The sequence below is a fragment of the Corvus hawaiiensis genome, chromosome 19 (genome assembly GCF_020740725.1).
Source record: "Corvus hawaiiensis isolate bCorHaw1 chromosome 19, bCorHaw1.pri.cur, whole genome shotgun sequence".
Taxonomy (NCBI): Eukaryota; Metazoa; Chordata; class Aves; order Passeriformes; family Corvidae; genus Corvus; species Corvus hawaiiensis.
In genome coordinates, this window is record NC_063231.1 from 4,930,582 (window position 1) to 4,952,713 (window position 22,132).

The 22,132-nt window shown below is 40.8% G+C and overlaps 1 protein-coding gene across 2 annotated transcripts in view; it reads right to left on the bottom strand.

Moving 5' to 3' along the window:
* Positions 1–1,852: 1,852 nt before the first annotated feature.
* Positions 1,853–22,132, bottom strand: part of ANKFN1 (ankyrin repeat and fibronectin type III domain containing 1) — a 121,453-nt gene continuing 101,173 nt past the window's right edge. For both annotated transcript variants that reach the window (XM_048323958.1, XM_048323957.1), the window contains 5 exons: positions 21,053–21,203; positions 19,094–19,262; positions 15,531–15,697; positions 12,093–12,312; positions 1,853–9,929 (listed from right to left, as the gene is read on the bottom strand). In XM_048323958.1, coding sequence (XP_048179915.1) covers positions 9,133–9,929; positions 12,093–12,312; positions 15,531–15,697; positions 19,094–19,262; positions 21,053–21,203 — 1,504 coding nt within the window. In that variant the 3' untranslated portion in view covers positions 1,853–9,132. The remainder of the gene's footprint in view (positions 9,930–12,092; positions 12,313–15,530; positions 15,698–19,093; positions 19,263–21,052; positions 21,204–22,132) is intronic.

Genomic DNA, 22,132 nt, shown 5'->3' on the forward strand with positions numbered 1-22,132 from the left:
TATGGGGCTGAGCTGTGGAGTCAATAGGACAGGACTGTGGATCTGAAGCCAAGCTGCAGAGCCAGCTGCAGGGCACAGACTCAGGCTAGGACCACAAACACACGTGAAGTGCTGGCTTGCATCCTCCCAAATTAAAGCTCAAAAAGCGTGCGGGGATGCATCCAGGTCTCTAAGACAGGACGAGCAGTCGGCGTCGCTCCTGTGGCTGCTTTACAACGTACCTGAAACAGCCCCTGCAGCTGAGTCTGGATTTACGCTCGGTGCATCTTACATCTGGAGACAAGAAGCGTGCTGCTCGTGTGCTGGAGCCGGGCCAGGGTTAAGCCCCAGTAGTCGGAGCTGGATCCCTGGTAGCACTCGTGATGGGAGGTCAGGCGCAATGAAAGAGCCCTAGTAGTTTGAGAAGGAGCACACCAGCACCTCTCCTGATGGGAGGTCAGGCACAGTGAGCAGGAGGGCCCCCCTCGTGCTGGCAGCTCCGTTCCAGTGTTTGGCTGGGCTCCAGAAGATTAAAATAGAGCCTTAGACTGTCCCCTCGGCAGCACTGCCAGCCACAGCCCTGACAATCCTGGGGTTGTACTCAAACGTGAGTCCCTCGGGAGCGTGGGCTTTACCCTAACAGCTGAGGCACTGAGTAGGCTGGAGCAGGCAGGATTGTTGCTCTTGTGACTCAGACTCGAGGAAGAGAGGGATCAGGATGGAGCCACGAGAGAGCAGGGGATCAGGACCAAAGTACAAGGCACAGAAGGGGGAAAGAAGCAAATATGCCCCAGAAGAAAGCTTGAAAAAAAATCCTTGTTCTGCTGTGGCTGGGTTCAAAGCACGTGTAGCCATGCGAATCGGGCATTCCACTGTTCCAGCTCGATTTCTGAATTAGCTCCTTTCTGTGACCATTTCAGGAAAAGAGAAGATAAGTGAAAAAACAAAGCAAAACAACATTTTCCTTTCTCGAACATCTTAAAAAGCACTATGGGAAAAGACAAAGGCCATGCAGGTTCCTGTGAAGAACCTCCACATAGGTGGAAAAATCTTCTGTGGTCCAGAAATGATCACAGCTGAGGGGAACAGGAGCCATCATTCCTGTGTGATGAAGGGCTTCAATGAAATGCCCAATTTTCAGAAGTGTGGGGCACTCCCAAGTACCACTAAAATCAGCAGCAGTGGCAGATGTTGGTGTTTCTTACAGAGGGTGTTTCAACTCTTACTGAATTATTTATCACCACTTAAGGCATCCATACTTGAAATATTTTACTTCAGGATTTTCTGAAAGTGATAACAAACAGTGCCAGACAAAACATTTTGGCATTGCCTTTTTCCCCCCCGAGAAATAAAATTTGGTTGAAAATATCACATTGATTCAGTAAAAAAAAAGCAGACATTTCCAAATTCAGTGATTTTGATATTTCAAGAAAAAGCATGTATATTTACTGGTATAAAAGGCTGTTTGTCTTTAAATTTCTTTAATATTAGTTTATAAGGCTTAAAAGTTGCTGCTCCATTTATTATTTCTGTAACTGAGTGTGTGTGTGAGCAGAGAGTGGATGATTCTACCTGATTGTTTTTGGTATAATAAAGATGAACTGGACAGTCAGAATAAAAAGATGTTATTCTCACAGGCAAGAAAAAGAAGTCCTACTGATTAATTAGGACCAATTAATTAATATTTATTAATTTAAAACTTTAAGAAAATAGAAATATTTTAATAGCCTTTTCTAAAATATATATATTTGTTTGAAGAGAGAGATTGAAAAAAGCAGTCTGGGGAGGAGAAGAGCAGCCTGGGAAAGAGAAAAGTGAAGCTTATTAATAAAGATTTTTTTGTGTGTTTTCAAAACAAACAAAAAACCCCAAATCAATCCCAAAGCTTTTATTTAAAGACAGAATGAAAAAATAAGTTAATAGTTTGCTCAGAGAGATAAGATTTTATATAGCTCAATACACTGGAGTGGAACAGTGAAATGGGTATCTTTTGCTGTCAGAAGAGCGAGTCAGAAACATGCCTAGAAAAGTTTGTAACTTCTTCCCAGTTGGTTTAAAAGCATTTCAGTAAAACAGCAGAGAACACAGAGGCAAGTACAGAACAGCACTGTCCTTCATGGCAGACGTGTTGGAAGTGTCTGGGAGAATTGCACTGCTCACTCACTGATCTTCTGAGAGAAAGAAGAAATCTCAGCTCAGGGCAAGCAAAACATACAAACAACCAGGCTCCAAAAATGCATGGTACATGCAAAATGCACCAGAAGAACTGAAATACATGCACACAAAAATCCTGCTTTGTCCTGCAGTGTTTTCCCCAGTTAATTTCTTAGGTCACTGTACATGACTAATTATTTGCATTTGGGCTTTTTTTCTTTTACTAAGGTAGTAAATGCGCTACCAATCTTAATGTTTTGAAATTAAAAATCAAGGTAGTGGAAATGACTGACATGTTTTATCTTACATTTTGAGAATTATTTTGCTCTGCTGCTTAACTCCACTTTGGCTGTGTTTTGGTTAAAATATTTTCCATGGGTGAAAATATCCAATATTATTCCAGAGACATGCTGTTAATTTTGAAGTTTGCATTGGATTGGGATGTCACAGCTGAAATACACATCATGGTCACCAGGAACATTGCCACATGTACCTGTGCAGAAGCTATGGATGATGATGCTGGGAGGATGCTAACCAGGAAATTGTGTCCCTGCTCTGCCACAAGCTGTCTGTGTGACCTTGGCTATGTCACTTACTCCAGTTATGGCATCATCTGATTGTTAAAACACATTTAGCAACCTGTCTGGCTGTGAAAGCAGGTGAACTGTGACCCAGAGCAGAACCCTTCCAGTTTCACCTCAGCATTCAAAATAGAGTTGTTCTTATTTCTCTTTCTTACATACAGTAACACAGTTCCACACTGCATTAGAAGTGTCTTGCTTTGCTTTTTTTGTGTGCAAGAATATGTAAAAAAAAATCAGTTTAAGTTGTCTTTTATGGGAGGGTATTTTCACCCACAAACCTGGAAGCCATGCCTATTTCATTCAGGTTTCTGAATTAAAATAAAGATTTAGAAACCAGATTTGAAAGCTTGGCCTTAGAAAAAGTCACTTTCCAATAAACATAAAGGATTTCAGGGAAAAACACAAACTACATTCAGATTTCCAGGGATTGTAAAGTTCACATAGGGGGATACCTGATGATGGTCTAACAGAGTATTTTTCAAGAAATACTGTTCAAAGATTATGCACAAGTGCATGTTGTATTTAGGATCATGTGAGTGTACACAACAGCGTTCCTTTGTTAATGCGGGAGAAGACTTGAAGTGCGTAATTTTAGCAGATCACAGGAGTCGTAAGAATGCAAGAGCAATTCAAGTCTTCTAAACCTTGAGAGAGCTGAGTTTCTATGCTATTAGATCAAACAAAAAAATCTATGTTAAGAACATTTTATGACAATGATTCACTCAAATAAATGTAAGATTTCTTTTACCAACTGATCTTTTTTTTTCTAAAATAGTATTTAATATCTGAAGTTATAAAAAATATTTGTAGTCCTGAAAATTATTTTTATTGTCTATTTTATGTACTATACATGCCTCTTTCAGGAATTATTAAAGAAGCATGAGTCATACGGCACTCATTTACTCTTGGCTCGTGGCCATCCTCAATATATATTTTGCTTTTTTCAAGCCATTCACAGGTACATATGCATGAAAATATTGTTGTGTCAAGTCCCAAGCTCACAGTTAGCACAGCATACATTGTTCATCGAGATATTTACAAAATTCTAGAGCACATAAAATTGTGCATTATTTTGTACCAAAGTTTAAACTTTAACGTACGCTCGGTTGCATATATAGAAACAAGTTACAATAAAAATCTGAACAAAGACAACCAATAAACAGCCAAATTGCTATGTACAAACAAGGCAGGAAGCAATTAAACACTGCCTCACACATTTCACTTAAATTACTTTTTCTTCCAGGGGAAAAAACAAACAAGCCCTCTTCCCCTCCTCCAAGTCCCCAATAACCCTATTAAGTCTTCCTTTTTATCAGCAAAATGACTGGAACGCCCATTGCATTCAGAAGTGGATTCATTTGCATAACATGGGAGAGAAGTTTGGCCCCTATTATAAGGAGCAATAATGAATTATGCAGTGTGGGCTTCCCCCAGTACAACTGGTGCCACAACAGCGTGGTGGGCTCACTCTCTGAGCTCAGCTCCAGTGGTCCCTGTGACCTCCAGGGGAATATTTTATGAGATAAAGCCCCTTTTGTCTTCCTTACACACATCATTTTTACACCAGCATAAATATGTTGTTTTCATGATGACTCCACTGGTCTGGGTCTCAGGTGACATGGAACTGTGAGTCAGGCTGTGCTGGTATGTACATGGTCTGTACCTGACCCAGCTTCAGTGGAACTACTCTTCATTTACACTGGTGCAAAAGAACCTGGGGTGAGGTCCAAGGACAACAGGACTGGGCCCAAACGGACCTTTACATAAAGAAAACCACAAAAAGTCTGTGCATTCAGCTTCAAATCTGCTTAATAAATTACTACAGTTCACAGTAATAAGGTAGATCAGTGCCACACCAGCTTCTCCAGTGTCAGATCGGTTTCACATAGCTTTTCCAAGAAAGGTAATTAAAATAACAGTAAACATAAAAAGTCTGTTCCTAGTTTTTTGACAAGCTACATAGGCGGTTTTCTGTAGCCTAGTGACAGCCAAGCTCAGTAACACATTCTCCTGTTTTGGGATGACTGGTGTAAAGGCTGAATCTTGCCCAGGATGCTGTGGTGTGAAAAGACGGAGGAAGGCATTCCAGCCTGGCTCGTATTCACCCCAAAACCCAGACTGAGAACCAGCTGCTGGATCAGAGCTCACAGACACCGGCACTGAGGAGAGGTGATCTCTGAGCTGGTGGGATCTCTACAGCATCCAGCAGTCATGGATGGGCTGCTCCAGAACCTGATCAGATGAAGACAACTCCTCCTGGCTTTTCAGAGCTATCTGATCCAAAGGGAGGGCTCTGGGGGCTGCTCCAGGGAGGGTGGGTGGCCTGCTGGTCAGTCCCTGCTGCCAGCTCCAGCATGCCAGGGTCCACCTCAGGGAATGCTCCCCTGCCTTTCTGCAAAGAATATATGGGGCCAACAGCTCCCCTTTCTCACTTCTGGGCATGATTCAGCCTTATAAATTCTACTTCATGCAATCAAAAGATAAATTATACTTACAAATAAAGCATTCTAGTTACTTTATGTTTTTCTGTCATGGAAAAATCAGAGACCCAACCTGATGAAATCTCCATTGTCTGAAAATTCAGGGCCTGTTTACTAAAAATACTTTTTGCTGATGGCAAAGTTCAACACCTTAGAGAAATTCAGAGTAAGTTTCCAAGCTGTGTACCCTATTTTCAAGTACACTATACCCTTGTTGTTTGTAAGGCTGTATTGAAATTTTACAAAACAGTCATGAGCCGCGCATTTAAACACCTTAAAAGAGTTGACCAGCAACTTAATGCATTTCTTTATACCCTAGAGAATTTAAAGATGCACTGTCTCTTTCCAAAACACATAAATTTTCAGGATAAAATATTCCATGTCCCATCTCCCCCTTTAATGTCTGTATTTAAAAGAAGTGTTTTATAGATTTCTTTGTCTTACTATGTAGAAAATCCAATTGTTAATTAGTCTCAAAAACCAAGTAAAAAATACAAGGATGGGAAATAAATGCTTGAGCTACAGGTGTCTTGAGACAAACTGTCCATGTACAAACTTGTCTTCCTGTGGATGCAAGGAATTTTGAGTGTAAAACTTGCAGTTTACCTATATCTCACTTCCTACCAACAGAAACAAGAAAGTTTGAGACCACTAAAGAGGGGGATATGCTCCACATTGAGTTTTTGCTTTCTGTGGGGTCATAATATTAGAACACTATATTCTTCTCTAGCCAGTCCAAGTCACTGCTAGAAATAGGAGGGACTGGGTTCAACCCAGGAGAAGATATACTCCCTGGAAAATGCAGGACAAAAGTTCTGGTGCAAGATGGATGAGTAAGAGAGACCCAGAAGTTGCAAAGCCCAAGTACCCTTTAGGGAGGAGAGCTTCAGCTGATACAAAGTGGGCACAGGCTCCTTTGAATGAGCTGTCTGCTGGCCACTGAAACTGGTGTGGTGCAGGCTCTGCACCGTGGCACTGCCCATCTCTGTGCAAGAATCCTTGGAGGGTCACTCAAGCTCAGCCTGGAGAAAGGGTTCCCAGTAATTAAAGATCTTGATTCTTAATTTAAATTTGATTCTGGACTGTGAGCATATACTCAGCTCTGCTCAGAAGAGTCACTGGTGGAGTCCTCTATGGAGTGGGGCTAACAGTGCTGTGCTGTGCATTTTCCAGGATTCTTTTCAGTTGCTGAAGTTGCTTGTGAAATGTGTGTGTGATGTTCCTAAGAGAACTGCAGAATAATTGTGATTTGTATTATGGCAGTACTTGGAAGGCGCTGCTTTCTACTATTTATTTATCTCTGGGTGTTCATTGCTGTTCTTTTAAGGAGACTCAAAATAGGTGGGGATAGCAATTTTGAACAAGAACATGTATTTTTACCAAAAGATAAGTCAGTGCTTTGTAACCAGAAGTATTTAAGCCCATAACTATCAATTAGTACTTTGACTATTAAAGTTTGTGGAAGAACCTCAATTTAGAGGCAGTAGATCAAGGAAACACATCCCATTGGCATCACCTAAACACTACTTCCACAGCAAGATTAAAATCAAGACAGAGTAGATTTTGGCTGGTATTTGCACTTCCAGAGTCAAATTTCATCTCAGCACAGAAGATTATGTTGAAGTCAAGCCCTTCCTACGAGTAAAGAATCCAGTCCTTTATTAGCTACATGACTGCTTCTGGAAAAGTCCAGCAGCAGGAGCAGATAAGAGATTTTTACAGCCTTATCTCACCAGTAGTGTATGCCTCTCTGCTGGAGATTTTGCTCCTTCTTGCCCTCATTGTTCCCGATGAGCCAAAGCAAAGTGACGTGGATTTCATTTAGGAACATCTTGTTTCATCTCATCACTTTCTGCAAAAACATATGGCCTCAGTGTATGGTTATTTTATTCTTTAATAGTTTTATGGCAGTTTTCCTTAGAGGCGAAACAGATTAGGGGAGCCTGGGCGAGGTGCTTGACACTGAAAAACTGTGTCATTTATTTTGGTTCTGCACAGAAGCATTACATTGCTTGTCTCTCCCTGGTGAAAAGCCTTCTGCTAATAAACAGAATCTAAAGTAACCAGCTGTGAGTGCCCTCAGTGACAGTCAGACATCTCTGCTTGGCTCTGTGGTGAGTCAGGCTTTCCCCATCCCCAGTTCCATACAATGTGTGCCCCTCTAGCTGCAAATGGGCACTGACACTGCTGCTCCCCCTGCATCTTCTCACCCACAGGAATTTTTGCTGTGGGTCTCATCCAAAGCCTGTGGGAGTGAATGGAAATCTTTCCATCCTCACTTTGGATCAGGTAATGAATGAGTATTTTTGGTGCAAAAAGTTAACTTCCCGCTCCTGAAAAGAGAAATTACAAATGTAAATCCCTTATAGAAAGTTTTTGCCCTTCCTATCACTGCAAAGACTCTTCGTGGCTTCCACATACTGACCAAGCATAAAATAGTGAATAACATTTATTTTTGAATTTATGGATTGAGTTCACAGGGATTTTAATAGCACTGGGGTTATGGAAGTGCTATTTTAATAAGGACCACAGATCATGGGCCCAAATCCTTACCTTTACCTCAAGGACTTGTAAACTCAACTGTTTAACTCAAATCTCTTTATTGGGGGCCTTAGAATGTATCCACCTGGAGGCTGGAAAACCAAAAGGTAGAAGGCTACACAAACACGGAGTGAGGGAATTTAACCAGCAGGAATGTGGCCTATAAAATTAAACTTCAAGAACTCTTTAAGAAAATTAAAGCTTGTGCAACAGCTGGGGTTTCTCTACACATTAGTTCATTTCTTAGTGACTCCAGTGTTATGGTTCTTATTAATATAGATTTCATTTTTGAGATTATCTTCTGTAGTGCTCCAAGGCTTATTGTGGCTGCAAAGGACAAAATCCTGACTCACTGTGATTTGCCTTTACACAATACAGCAAGATGCCAACCTCCTTATCATATTAGTATTTATTTGGGGCCCAAAGAAAAAAATCTTAGATTCAAACTGCACCCCAAACTTTCCTAATCTGAATTGCCAGAATATACCAGCTTCAGACATGGTGATCAAATACCCCTGGAATTTATGGTGAATATTCAGGAACAAAAAAAGGGGTGTTTCTTTCCAATGGGTGTGTGAGAGTGATGCCAACACACAACAAAATGTGCTCGTGTGTGGCGGGGAGAAGAAAAGAAAAACTTTGCTTCAATCTCACATAGACCCTGCATATTATTCCACTAGAACCTGGCCTCATTCTGCCTGCTCTTTACCTCAAAGATTCATCTCCTAAGCTTTTAAAATAACTTGCTACTTAAATAATTTGAAATCTAACCTCCTGAAAAAAACCCAATTGTGATAATTGTGTCAGGCTCTGACAGCATTCAGAGATGGTGTTGACTGCATTTTCTAGATACTGGAAGAATTTTCACTTCTTTAAGTGGCTAGAAACTCTGGGTTATCTGTGTTACTAGACCAGTTAGTGTTTCAGCTATATCCAACCTAAATCCATTCAAGAAAAGCTGAAAAGTAGAAAAAATTGCAGGAGATGGTGAAAAACAAGTTAATAGAAGTTTAGGACACAGTCCTAACATAAGGACACCAAGGATGTTACAGCTTCTGCTAACTTGCAGGCAGAATCACTCATGCTTAAAATTTTGCATCCTCGGAGAAATACAGAAATGAAGAGACCTGCAAAACCTGATTACTCAATTGCAGATTGTTATGTGGTGACTGTTATGACTGTACCTGCAAACCTGCAGATGCCAGTAATAATAATTCTCACATTTGTGAGACCAGAAATCTGGTGATGAAGTCCAAAGATTAGGATTCTTTAGAGTGGCATGAGTTTCCATTTCAGGAGCTGGATTTTTACCAGTGGTTTTGAAAGTATGGCCCTTATGATCACAATGCTCATATCTCATGTGGGGTGATGGGAAGCAGTGGAGGATTCTGGGGTTAAAGGGTGCTGCTGAAAACTTCTGGGACAGCAGAACCCAACTGCTCATCTGGACTTGTGATCTGTTGCATAGCACTGTGCACATCCGTGTTTTCTACAGACTCCATGCTCATTGCCCAGGACTTGCCCTCTTCATCCACAAATGTTGTTTCATAAGGCTCCACATGTGTCCTATGGGCATCCTGCCTTGGTTCCTCATACTTGCCTTTCCCTTCCTCTGGAAGGCTGGATGCATGAGGTACGAAAGTGCTCCGAGACCCCTCGATGGGAATCTTCACCTGCTCACCGGAGGTAGGTTCTTGAGACAAATCTGGAGATCTCATGAGATGCTGGGTGTAGACACCTTCTGACAGAGAGCCCGACTGAGTCTCGCTGTGCACGCGCAGCCAGCGGTGCTGCCGGCTGAAGTAGTTGTAATGTTGGTGTTTGCCCAACTTTTTTTTCCCTAAAAAGCCCAGTGGCTGCTTGGAACTGGAGGACTTGTCCGTGCTTTTCGGTGTAAGCCCTGACATTGTCAGACTGCTCATCTGCTCTGTGCAACGTTCAGCACTGGTGTCCAAGGTACCACACTCTGTCAAGCCTTCTCTCAGTGCCAGGCAGGGCTTCATGTCATGGACTTGGAGCACATTGGGTGCGCTGCCACTCAGGCCACTGCCAGCCTGCTGGGAGATGTCCTGGGACGAGGAGTAAATCAGGTCTAACTCCCTTGGGCTCAATGCATCGCTGGAGTCGTAGTCGCTGTCAGTTGGGAGGAACACCTCGGAGCAGCCTTCTTCATCTGAGCAGGGCTGGGAGTCTGCAAGGAAAACTGGTTAACACTAACAAGAAAAGTTCAGCAGAGAAACGGCTTAACTGTCGTTTATGTGTTTTTTGTCTTAATTTTAAATTTACAGTGCTGGAAATGTATGTGTGTTTCCTCTGTGGAATTGCCCTGGGCTGAGGTGACGGCAAAGGCAGTCAGGGAGGATTTATCAGGAAGGAGTTACAGATGTGTTAGACAGGTGGTGGCAGAATTGGGAAAACCAGAAAGAATTAATTTATTATGTTAAGGACAGGAAAAAAATTGAATTTGAATTGGGAATAAATTCTGAGATGATCTGTTTTCTTTTATCTTGCTTTCACTAAATTTCATAGACATGGAGATTTGTGAGAGAAAAAATCTCTAATCCAGTTTCTGTTTTTATTAAAGATGTTGGTTGACTTATTCTAGATTTATATCTCTGTAACGGTGAGCAGGGTGCGATTATAAGTGTGGTATGAGGCTCAAGGCACAACATGGAGATTGATAAATAAAAAACTGCCCTTTTGGCCATCAGGTGCATTATGAGTGTTCAAATCCAAAACAGATACATGTAATTCAAATGCAAATTTTTGGACCAAATCCTACACTGGCACTGAAATCACTGCTGTCTTTTGGCTTCACCAGGATCAATAATATAATAAATGGTGGCATGTGTGATAGAATAGATTGATGCTCCATTGCCCTGGATAGTTTATCTTAGATTCCAGGAATTAAACATAGATTTTATACAGTGCTGACTGTTCACTTGGAGCTCATGTAAATTGTCATAGAGCCCAGCACTAACGAATCCAGGGTGTGCAGGACAAGATAATGCTGCAGTTTGCACTGTGCCAGAGCTAAGGATTATTCTGCACTCATGATCTGTAATACAGGGGAAACATAGCTGAGGGAGGGGTGCTGAGAAAGAACACTACTGTATAATGAGGTGGAGCAAAGCACCAGCCTTTTCTGGTTTCTTTTCTTTTAACCTCATGAAATCTAATCAGAAGAGATTTATTAATTTTCCTTAAATGTATAAAACGGCCAAATTGAAAAAAACCCAAATAATTATTACTGTAATGGTCATGGCAGTTGTTTAATGCAGCATCTGTTGCTTTTGTTTCTACTGTTTCATTTACTTGTTGCTTAAAGACAGTTCAGCAGGATGGTTTATTTTTTCCTCCAAAGTCCTTATTCTGTTAGCAAGATGGGTGTTGCTGTTTAATTTGCTCCATCTTTATTTGCTGTGATCCATTTCTTTAATCAGTTTAATTTTCTGGCTATGCAGAGAAGCAGTAATGATCCCAGTGAGGTGGGTGCTTATTTGTGTAATTTGTGTAATTCAAAATGCTTGTCTAAAACACTGGGAATCCTGAGAGGTATGTGAAAACAGCTGTTAAACTGGACTATTGGCACTAAAATTTGCTCTATCAAAACAAAGCAAGAGGGGCATAAGAAATAATTGCTGCAAAGCAGAGAAACACTCAAAGCCTGGAAAGAAAATGGCTGTAATACCAGAGAAACAGAAGGTGGCAAATGGAAACTATGGAAAAATCTAAGTTAGATTCTGTCAAATTAATGAAAACTATGGGGAGAAATAATAGATACACGATTGATGAGAATGGATAAATAACTTTTGCTTAGCAACTCATGTCTCATCAGTCTAATAAAACTCTGAACATGTGCACAATTAATACACAGCCGTCGTCAGAGCTCTGAAGAGCTTTTGATAATGTTCTTTACCACAGGCTCTGCAGCTGTAATTGGGATGAAGAGAAAGCTTCCTCCATATAAAATATCAGATTGTTGGTGTAGGCAACAAATGAAGCCGTCAGTTTTCACCGTGGATGGATTTTACTGGAATTCTGGACATCATGGAGAAGCCAGTGATAGCATTTGTCCCTTCCAACCTGTTCATTAAGTGATCTGAAACAGCGAGGTGACAAAGTTGGCTGATGATGAACAGTTATTTTGAGTATCTGAAAGTAAAATATGATTATAAAGATTGTAGAAGGATCTCAGGATACTGAGTGGCAAATGACTGGTAAAATGATTGTTAAGATACATTGGCAGGTATGGGAAAAAATTGACTCCTTTTATAAAAAGACGTACAAGAGCTGTTATAATTAAAAGTGAGTTCAAAGAGTGTGCTTGGTGAACAAAGAAAAGTTCTCTTACCATTCACAGCTTTTCTCCTCTGGATTCTAGGCTCAGGGGAAGGGGGAGGTGAAGGAAGACAATCTAGATGTGAAGAGGTGGAGCTCATTTTCTTTTGAGAGTGTTCTTCTGAAAGATCCACAAGCTTCTTTATGGGCAGGCCTGCTGCTGGCTGCTTGTATCTTGCATACTGCAGTGCTTCTGTGATCCATCTCATGTCCCTCCAGATCTCATCAATTTGCTGTGGAGGAAAAAATAGGGACAAAATATGGTTAAGTCTGAGTATTAATTCTACCTAAGTGTGTACTTTTTTCAAGAGCCCAAGTAAGTCTGTAGTCCCTGCCAAGAGAGAGCAGCAGGATCCCCTGAAAGAACATTCAGATTGAGGTGGTCTGAACCGATTTTGGTTAAGAGGTACCTCAATTAAGAATGTGTAGTTAGGAGGGGTGAATCCAGACCTGAAGTCTGACATGGAAAGAAAATGAAAATTGTATTTTGAATGAGTAAAAACTTGATCAGTTTGTAGCACACCTGGAAGGTGGTTTGATACTGTACTGGAATAAAAGTGAGACTTCTGAAGCATCTTTGCAAACCCAAGTCAAAGCAATTGCTCAGGTCAGACCTAGTTTTTAACAAAGAACATACACGTGTTGATACATAAATGGAGGGCAGAAGCACAGCTATGAGCCAAACTGCAGTTTCTCCCTAACCATTTTAGTCTGCGTACATTTTAAAACTATAAATCTACACAACAGCAGTTCTAACACATGCCTGTTGATGGCAATAAGAGACAAGTGCCTAAATCAATAGCAGGATGTAGCTTTAAGTATCTCTGCAGAGAGGAAAGATGCTGTTTAATGTGGGTCTGAAGAGTCTTTTGATAATGGAACACTTTCAACATCTTTTAACATCATCTTCAAGCCCCTCAAGATCTTTGATGGCTGAGCAAATGTAGCAACCATCAAATGACAGTAGCTGTGAGTAAATACCCTCCTGCTGCAGTATCCTTTCTAGAACTTCCCTCATACTTTTCCTGCAGGAGGTTCTGAATTTCAAGTGAGCCTTCCTATTAATATTGCAGTGTTTGAGGGAAGCTGCTTTGCAGTCACACAAGCTACATTCTGTAAGAATGGAGTGAGAGTTCTGGGTCAGTAATGGAGAGGCAAAAGTGAGGGGTACTCTGTGCAGTGACAATTGTCAAATAGGGGAGTGACAGAGGGATCAGAGAGTGACAGAGGGATCAGAGAGCCTGCAGACTGGTATTCGAAGATAACTTCTCTTAGCTGGAGATACTTCACAAAATGCACATTCAAAGTGTGAAATTTACTCCCAAGGGATACTGTAGATGCCAGCTTTGCTGGGGTAGCTCCTGATAAGTCGTGTTGGAGACAGTATAGCTGGATAGCTGGATCTTGGTTTTGACCTAGTATGGCCATTTTTATGTAAAGGTGAAATCCTGACTCCAGTGATGTCAGTGCAAGCCTTGCCACTGAGTTAATTTGAGCTAAGAATATATATCAATAAGAATAACAAATAGTTCAGAGATTAATTCGTAATCCTGCATAATTTCAAGACTTCTGTATAGCTCCATGAAACGAATTCCAGTTAGTAAACATCTCACCTATTTGATTTTAGAGATTTTATACACCTTTTCTGTGATCCTCCCTCTCAACCCCAAACAACAACCATCCTGCATGCAGTTTATTAAAATGCAAATCCTGTTGGTTTTCCCCCTGATGCTGTTCTGCAGGACATTGTAATGAACTGTGGTTCTTTCACAATTTAGGAACATTTGAAGCACTAAATGATATCAATTACAGCTTAACTTCAGTTTTAGTTTCAGTGTCTACAGATTTCTTTCCTTTCTCTGTAACCTTCTGGTAAAGACTCCAAGTACCTTATATTTTGGTTAGTTGGGGTTTTTTCTTCTTCCCTTTTTTTTTAAATCATTTTTTATTTTCAGTTGCCCTCTGACTCCTTTTCAGAACTGCATTTATATAGACTCCCTTGCTCTTTACAATGTTTGGTTTGTGTAGTGACTTCAACACTGTCTTAGATCTGGGATCACACAAATGCTCTTGCGGTTTCGTGGTCACCACTGAAGATTGCGGTATGTGGTGGGCTGAGATATTTTTGCCAATAGGTGGAATACAGATGCTTTTCATTTAAGAGGAAACCTGACAAGCCTAATACACTGTCACAATAATTCAGCACAAAACACTGAAGTTTAAAATGTTCTCCCATATTTTCCCAGTATAGATATGTGACTCAAGCACTTTGGAGAAGAGGAACACAGAACTGTCTATACAGTACCTGCATATGAATATACAAATGCTTGGGTTTGATGTGAAGGATAAAATTTCTCCAAATTCTCCTGCACACTGCAAGAAAGCTAGATTTTCTGAGTGTGAGAATGGGAGGGGATTGAGAGTGAAAGTACAATGGATCTTCCCTCTCTGCCCTGCTACAGGTTGCCAAAAAGTTCTGGACAAGGCAAAGGGGGTCTGAATGCAGAACAAAGGGAAATAGAAATACTGTCCTCTTGTTCATAACTATAGACGGTCAAGCATCTTGTCAAAGGGACAAATGGTTGTCTTGGCCCCTATTCCAACAGAAGATAGCTTGAATATTAAGAATCGAGAGCCGCAAATTTGCACCTCTCTTGTAGAAAGACGGGTCAACCATACCCATAGATATACTCTGCAAAAGTCATGAGCTTTATCTATAAATAACCAATTACCAAAATGGTTTACAAAAGGACAGGCTTTGCTATGGTGCACAATGAGATGTAGTTCAAAGAGCCCTGAGTTGAGTAGGTAAAGTCTTGATTTGGGAACAGTACAGGAAAATCAGGATGAAAGACAGAGAATAAGCAAATTAGACAAGTATGGTAACAGTGGTGATCCTCCTGCACTGGGGGACTGAAGCAGTGCCACTGCATGGTGCTGGCCATGTTCACAGCTGCTTTTGGGGTCAGCTTGACATATGAAATGCAGAGCTGTGTTCTTGAGTGTGATATTGTTGGTGGAGATTGTCTCCACAATCTAGTCTGAATTTTCATTTAAATTTTTTAAAGTGCCACATTATCACAGTGAAAAATGTCCCCAGTTCATACAGACAAAGAAAAACTCTTATACAAATGAATGCCCAGACATGGTGCTAGCTTACCTCAGGTTAGATGGGAGGGAGTTTTACAAGCAGACTGACACATTTCTTTATAACAGTCTAGTATAACTGTCATTTGATTTTACCCATAAAAATCCTTCTATAAAAGCAACAACTAAGGAAAGCATGTTCTGGGTTTGAATTTCATAAAAACAGAATTGCACTTTTGATACAACTGCTCTTTTTATGATGTCTGTGAATAATTCTCCATTTAGATTTCAAATTACAGCCCCATGCAATTTTTAAGAAAGCCACCTTAAAATCTCCTTGGAATAGTCAGAAACAGACTATTACCTGTATGTAGTTTATAACTTGCTGGTGTCTTTGTTTGGCTGCAGCGACTTCACTGTCTGAAATTGCTTCCCTCAGGGATTGCTGGGTTTTCAGAGAGTCCAGCTCTATGACAGCAGAAAGGCGGCAATACAGGCTTATAAATTTTTCCTTGTAACAGCAAAAATGAACTGTGAAAAGACCAAGTGCAAAGGAAAATTCTTACATACTGGTTATGAAATATGAAATCCTTAGCTTTCTGAACACAAATTTTATTAAATATAGTAACTAACTCTGGGTGGGTTACAGGCTTCAGTTCTCCTCTCATTTACCCTGGATTTATTCTCTAACTTCACTGATTTCAAAAGAGTAATTTCTGATTTTATATAAGTGAAGGGATAATCAGGTCCTTAATATGCAGCTCCAGAGGCTGTCTTGCCCTTGATAGTTTTAATCAGAAAGGCTGTTTCTGAGGCTTTTCTAGCTTATCATTTCTTTGATCAAGAAAGTAGTAACATGACTGGAAAATGAAACTTTTTTTTTTAAAATTGAGTGTTTCAGAAAGAAAGGATCATTTCGAAGGCTGATAACTTTCTCTGGGGCTAAGCTGGTTTAAATCGGGAACTTCAACGTAAATAACTCAGCAGGAAAAGCCTTGCAGTGATATCACAGTTTGGGAGAAACAATTAAAACTGTTTTAGGTGTTACCACACATCATTCTCTGAACACTCCTGCAGAAGGGCAACACAGAAAGTTCAGATATGACCTCTTGTTTTGTGTAATTTGACTTTGGAATAGCACAGAACTATTCAGGCTGTACCAGAGGTAACAAGAGACAGAACGCTACAGTGCCATGGAACTTCGCAAATGTTAATTCACCTGGTGTGTTAAAGCTACATTATTCCAGAACCTGCTACTGTGCAGGCAAAACTGAGCAGTTACCTCTCCAAATGGCAGTGCAGACATACTGAAACTTGCTGAGGGAGAACAAGTTTTCAGAAATACTTCCCCATTCATTGGTGCTGCAGTAAATGCAAACAGACAGCATGATCTTGTTAGAGCAGTGAGTGCCAGTTGGATTTACTGCCGCTGCTCTTCTGGACTGGGGCATGGCATTTTTCAGGGTGTTCCAAGTGTAAAATGCACATATTATTCTCATTGCAAATATTAAAAAAAAGAGAAAACAGTCCCATGTCTACTTACCCCTTACAAACAACATGATTGAGAAGAATTTGTTGAACTAAGAGATCCACTCACAGAAACATTGTTAGTATTAACAATAAAGGCCTAATCTGAACATAGAAATCTCACAAAAAAGAGTGAAAGAATGAATTCTACCTTCTGGTTTCAGCAATGCCTAGATATTGCAGGGATCCAGTGTGAATAGTGTGTGGTCTTACAGTACGTATGCCATATGTGGTGGACTCTTGAGTGAATTACAGCCGCGGTTTCGGCTCCAGTGCTGAAGTTTTGAGCCTTTGTGGTTTTAAGTCAGACCCTTTAATGTTACTTTAACAAATGTTACTTCAACATAGTCTTTTGTGGTTATGCAATTATATAGTTGGTAGCCACCAGTTAATGGGGAATGGAAGCTTCTAATATTTGAGATGTGAATCACAGTCACTTTATAGAACATCAGGGATACATATATAATAAGTCATATTGAAATGTCATCTGCCTTTGGCCAGAGGATTGCTTACTTAAAAAAATACTCAAAAGTGAAATTCAGCTCTCCATACTGTTTTCTCTACCATGAACTGCTTCCCCACTGCAGCAACATCCCTGAACAGAGAGGGCTGCACCTGGAATGCCTTTTGGGAGATGGCTCTGTTGCATGTTTACCAGTGCCACACCATCCCATGCAGGCTCTGTTGATTTGTCAGACCCATGCAGGCTGTGTCCCTGAAATGAGAGGCACTCCTGGCCCTGGCCTGTGTCCCACCTAATGAGAATCAAATAGTCTGCCCAACCTCTAGTGAGGAGATTAATTGCGTCAGAGATTAATATGATTCACGCATTAATTTGCATAGCAAGGCAGCAGGCCTCTCTCACCAGGAGAAATGATTCGATCCACTCCATACTCAGAGGCCAATTGGTGGCTTCAGGGTGGCACATCAGAAGATAAAAGTCTGGCTTTAGGGCACTGCAGCCATGTGACCCAAAGCACTGTGCTAACTCTTCTCATTCAATTACATTAGCTTTCCTTTGAAGGGGTAACTTTTCCTTGGCAGACTACACCATGTATTGTGTGGCTGTTGCACTCATAATTGTATGGCAGCTCAGCTGGCATCTGTCCTCCCACGGCCAGCAGAAACCCCCAGAGCTGTCACAGGCAGCACAGTGTGCTGTGGCTGATGTGGCATAAATACAGTGCTGTATTCCTGCCTGATCCAAATGAAATTTGTGTTGCTGGGTGATGATAGGTCATGGATGAGTTGTGACTGCAGATACACAGTCAAGGCAAGACACTCCATTAATATCTACTCTCTTACATAAGTGATTTGAACAGCACTTGGCACTGATACACAGGAGATAGGAAGGTAATGGTGTCACATAAACACCTGAGAGGGACATCAATAGGGACAGAGTTGCCACTAGAGACCTTTCCTGCAGTGGCTCCTGGTGTACTGACTCGATCAGTTTTGGCACATATCTTTCTCTCTTCTCCAAGGCAGAGGAAAGAAAGATCCCCAATTTTACAGGCTAGAAGGAAACAGAGCAGACTGATGTGTAAGGCTCAGCAGCCCCCACACTTTAATAGTCTTTCTAAAAAGAACTATTAAGTCTTTATGAGCTGCTTTTATGTGGAACCTTTTCTTTTCTCTGTGGACCAAAGAAGAAGAAATGAGAAATAGAGGACCTTGAAGCTAAAGCATCTTATGCCTTCTGTGAAACAGCTGGAAAACTCTGTTTTGGGAAATTCTTACCCAGTCAGCAATGCAATGCAATGGAAGAAGAGAGCTGAATCTGCTACAGCGCAAGATGTGCTCCCCAAAGAAAGAGATTCAAGTCCAGTACTTTGGCATTTTTCATAACAGGTTTTTGCTGCACCATAGCAATAGAACAGTCTCTAGCATTTTTCCAGGTATCAAAGGGAACAAGATGTCTGTCATGTGGGAAAATCTATTCAGATCTTTCACAAAGCTATGAAGGAGTCAGACCTTGAGTAGGACCATCTGCAATCAGGATCTGCAAAAATCCCTATTACAAAACCAGCAATTATCCTTGTGACAACTTAGAGAGATGTTTTTGCATCTCCTGTCACACTCCAGCCTTGCTGTGTCGTATGTGATTTCTCTTGGTTCTGTGTTTTAAAGAGCATCATCTTGCAAAGAAGCTTATAGACATATAGTGGATAACTGTGGGCCTTGCTCTCTGCTTTGCATTTCAATAACGATGGCTACAGTATATGCTTTAACCGCCCTGCTCCCTCTGTAACTTGTACACCGTTATAGGGAGTGTTGTTGCCAAAGCCATCATGTGATTTATTGACTCTCCACTGGGACAAGGGGGAAAACAGATACAACTTTGTGATTTTATTATAAGGAGACTGGGTTAATATTTCTAGGTGAAGCAAGCTACTATACCGAGTTCAAACATCTGAAGAGGGAGGTTAAGAAATCCTGAGTGTGGGGTGTAAGGATTATTCTGTCCTGGGGCAGTGCAGACGTCGTCTGAGGCGGGGAGCAGGAGAAGAAAGGAGACATTGTGACCCAGTTCCAACACCTCCTGTGTGTACAGACGGAAGTGCTTAGCCTGTACAGGGACACGCGCGGGGGAAGGAATAGGAGAGAATTACAACATGGCACTTATATAAACAACACCCCAAATGATATAAAACATTAAAGAAAATTTGCACAACATCAAGCTCGGAATTTTTATAAAACGTAAATATTTGGGGCGGGGGGTGGTGGTGGCTAAATGTGGGTTCATGTCACTACATAAAATAAAGATTTAAAGCTGCAATGTTCCACATTAAAACAACACACACAGGCACAACCCCCCTGAAAACAACATTTATGTTTCTTATTAGGCAGAAAATGATCACATGCCATGTGCTTTTCAAGATTATGATTGCATAATTATGTGAAAACATGAAAATGGATTCAATTAAAAACCTTTAAGATTCAATTTAGGGTTGGTTAAGAGAAATATGCAGCTCTCCCTCAACACAGCACTGAAAAGGTTTAACAAGTGCTGCAGCAAGAGAAAATGGCCCAGGCAGGAGTGGCCTGAGGCTGCTCAGAGCTGCTGTGTGCAGCAAGCACTGCCTTCTGCCCTGGCTGTGTCCCAGTGCCACTGTCCCTGCTCCTGGTCACCACAAAAATAATAAAAATACATAAGTAAATCTGTGGAATTAAAAATTCAGTTCATTAACATAAAAGTTTGGTCCTGAGCCATCAGACCATTTGCATCTGTGTTTAACTGTAAGGTCATGTTGATGTCTATCTCTCAGGCACAACAGATGAGCTCAGATGCTTGGCTGAGCTGCAGCCTCAGGAACATATTGCACAGTGATTTCAATATTTTAGTCCTTAACTCTAAAAGAAAAAACACAGTTGCACAAAAGCTATAACCTCCAAGCAAATGCAGTAACATAGAGACCTGTACAGAGCCCTATTGAATTAGAGTAACTGACCACAAGGCAGCACACCATCTGTCTTAATTCTGGATTTACTTGAGTCTTACTTGGCTCTTCTCAGGCTAGAAGGTGCAGCACTGATGGATTCCTTTTTAAAAGCAAAGCTTAAACCTTTCAAAATCAAGAAATGTAGAACCAGATTAATTTATTTTAAGGCCACATCTTTCTAGCTGCACAAATAGACCTTGAGGTGAATATAAAGATGATTTACTTCTACTTTAAGACCTCTTTACCCTTGCAGACCAAAATAAAATGGAATTAATGTAAACAAGAGACAAACTTCTTAGCTTATTTTTTCATGGATCTCTCACATCATAGATTATTCTCCTTGACTTTATTTATTCACATATGCATTTCTTGTACCTAAATGTAAAGCCAGAAGCCAGACACCTCTCCTCACCCACAGCAATCTGGAGGTCTGGGACTGTATGTTTTAGAAGGGGTACATTCATCTGTGTGCAAAAGAACAGCAAAATGCTGTGTCATTACCAGGCCTTTCCTACATCCTCAATCAAAGCCTCCCAAAAGACAGTCACTTGCTGTGCTTGCCTGGAAAAATGCCTCTTTTTCTTTGTCAGCTTGGTAAAGGTGCTCAAAACTACTGCTTTCATGCAAAAGTGTTTATTTGCACCTGCCTGAAGTTGCACAAATAAGCTAAAAGATGCAAAAATAGCAGGTAGTTGAAATTTGTCTTCTAATCCTTGAATGTTCACATGTCCAGGACAAGAACTGTTTTACTGAAGATGTTCCCCCTTAGAATAATGGAATACGAAACTTCTCTGCTTTGTTTTTCTTGCAACCCGGACATCAAATCCCTACTTATGAGCGACACAGTTTGTAGCTTTTCGTTGTGTTCTTAAGAATGGGGTTTTAAAAAGGTGAGAAATCCCACAAAGGCAAATACCTGATGCAGAGGTAGATTGATCTGTTTGAGGAGAGCTTTCACTGCTGTCTGGAGCTCATACAAGAACAATTGAGTAGGGCAGTCTGAAGTCTGATCCATACTTTCCACAGATTCTGAGCCAGAAAGTGTTTGGATCCATTCCCACTCATCTCTGTATGTTGAGTCAAGTTAAAATTAGATATATAACAACAGTTCAGTGCCCAAGCAGGAATTTGGTGTATGTGCATTTGGGATCTGTTGATTGTTTAATCCTCATATACCAAAACAATCTAAACTTGTGCAATCTTGATTGAACTCTAACTTTGAAAAGTTTTCTTTTTCTAGCATGTGCACATCAGACTTCCTCTGGAAGTCCAACTACCTTTGAAATATTTCAGTAAGGCTTTTCACTTCAGTTTTTCTCTTTCACATTCTTCATTCCGTATCTACCACAGTATTTTAAAAAACATGCATTAGAAATTGCTACAATTAGCAGGAAGTTTGATCTCTGTGAAGGACTATCTTCTACTCACTGCAGCCAAAGAAATTCCTGCTTTCCTCCACACATCTCTATTTGAGACCTAATAAACATGAGAATCAGAGTTCTGGATCCAATCCCTAATTCACCCTGCCCAGTACTCAGTCTTGAACAGCAGCCAGCATCAAACATTAAAAAAAAGAATGTACAGGAAACCTCACTACAAGACAAGTAATAGTTGTGGTATAATCTGTTCCTAAATAAAGATCTGATCTTAAACTTCAAGAGTCAGGGATTGCTATAAACTCTGAAACCTTAGGCTTTATATTCCTTCCAACATTGTTGTTAGTATTCACTACTACATTCTGGATATCCTTGTTATCTATGTAGATATCCAGTTCCTTTTTCCTCATGCAAAATTCTCAGCTGGTTGATGAAATGATATGGGATTAAAAAGCTCCAGAGAAAGGTCAATAAAATGTGTTGCCCACTAGGCAAGGACCAGGCAGTACAAAGAGTGCCCTTGCCAATGGATAAGGGAAGCAGTGGACAAGGGGAAAATGGCTTTCCCAGAGCACAGGAGTTTGCTGTCTGGTTGCATTTATAAATACGGTTTCCAATTG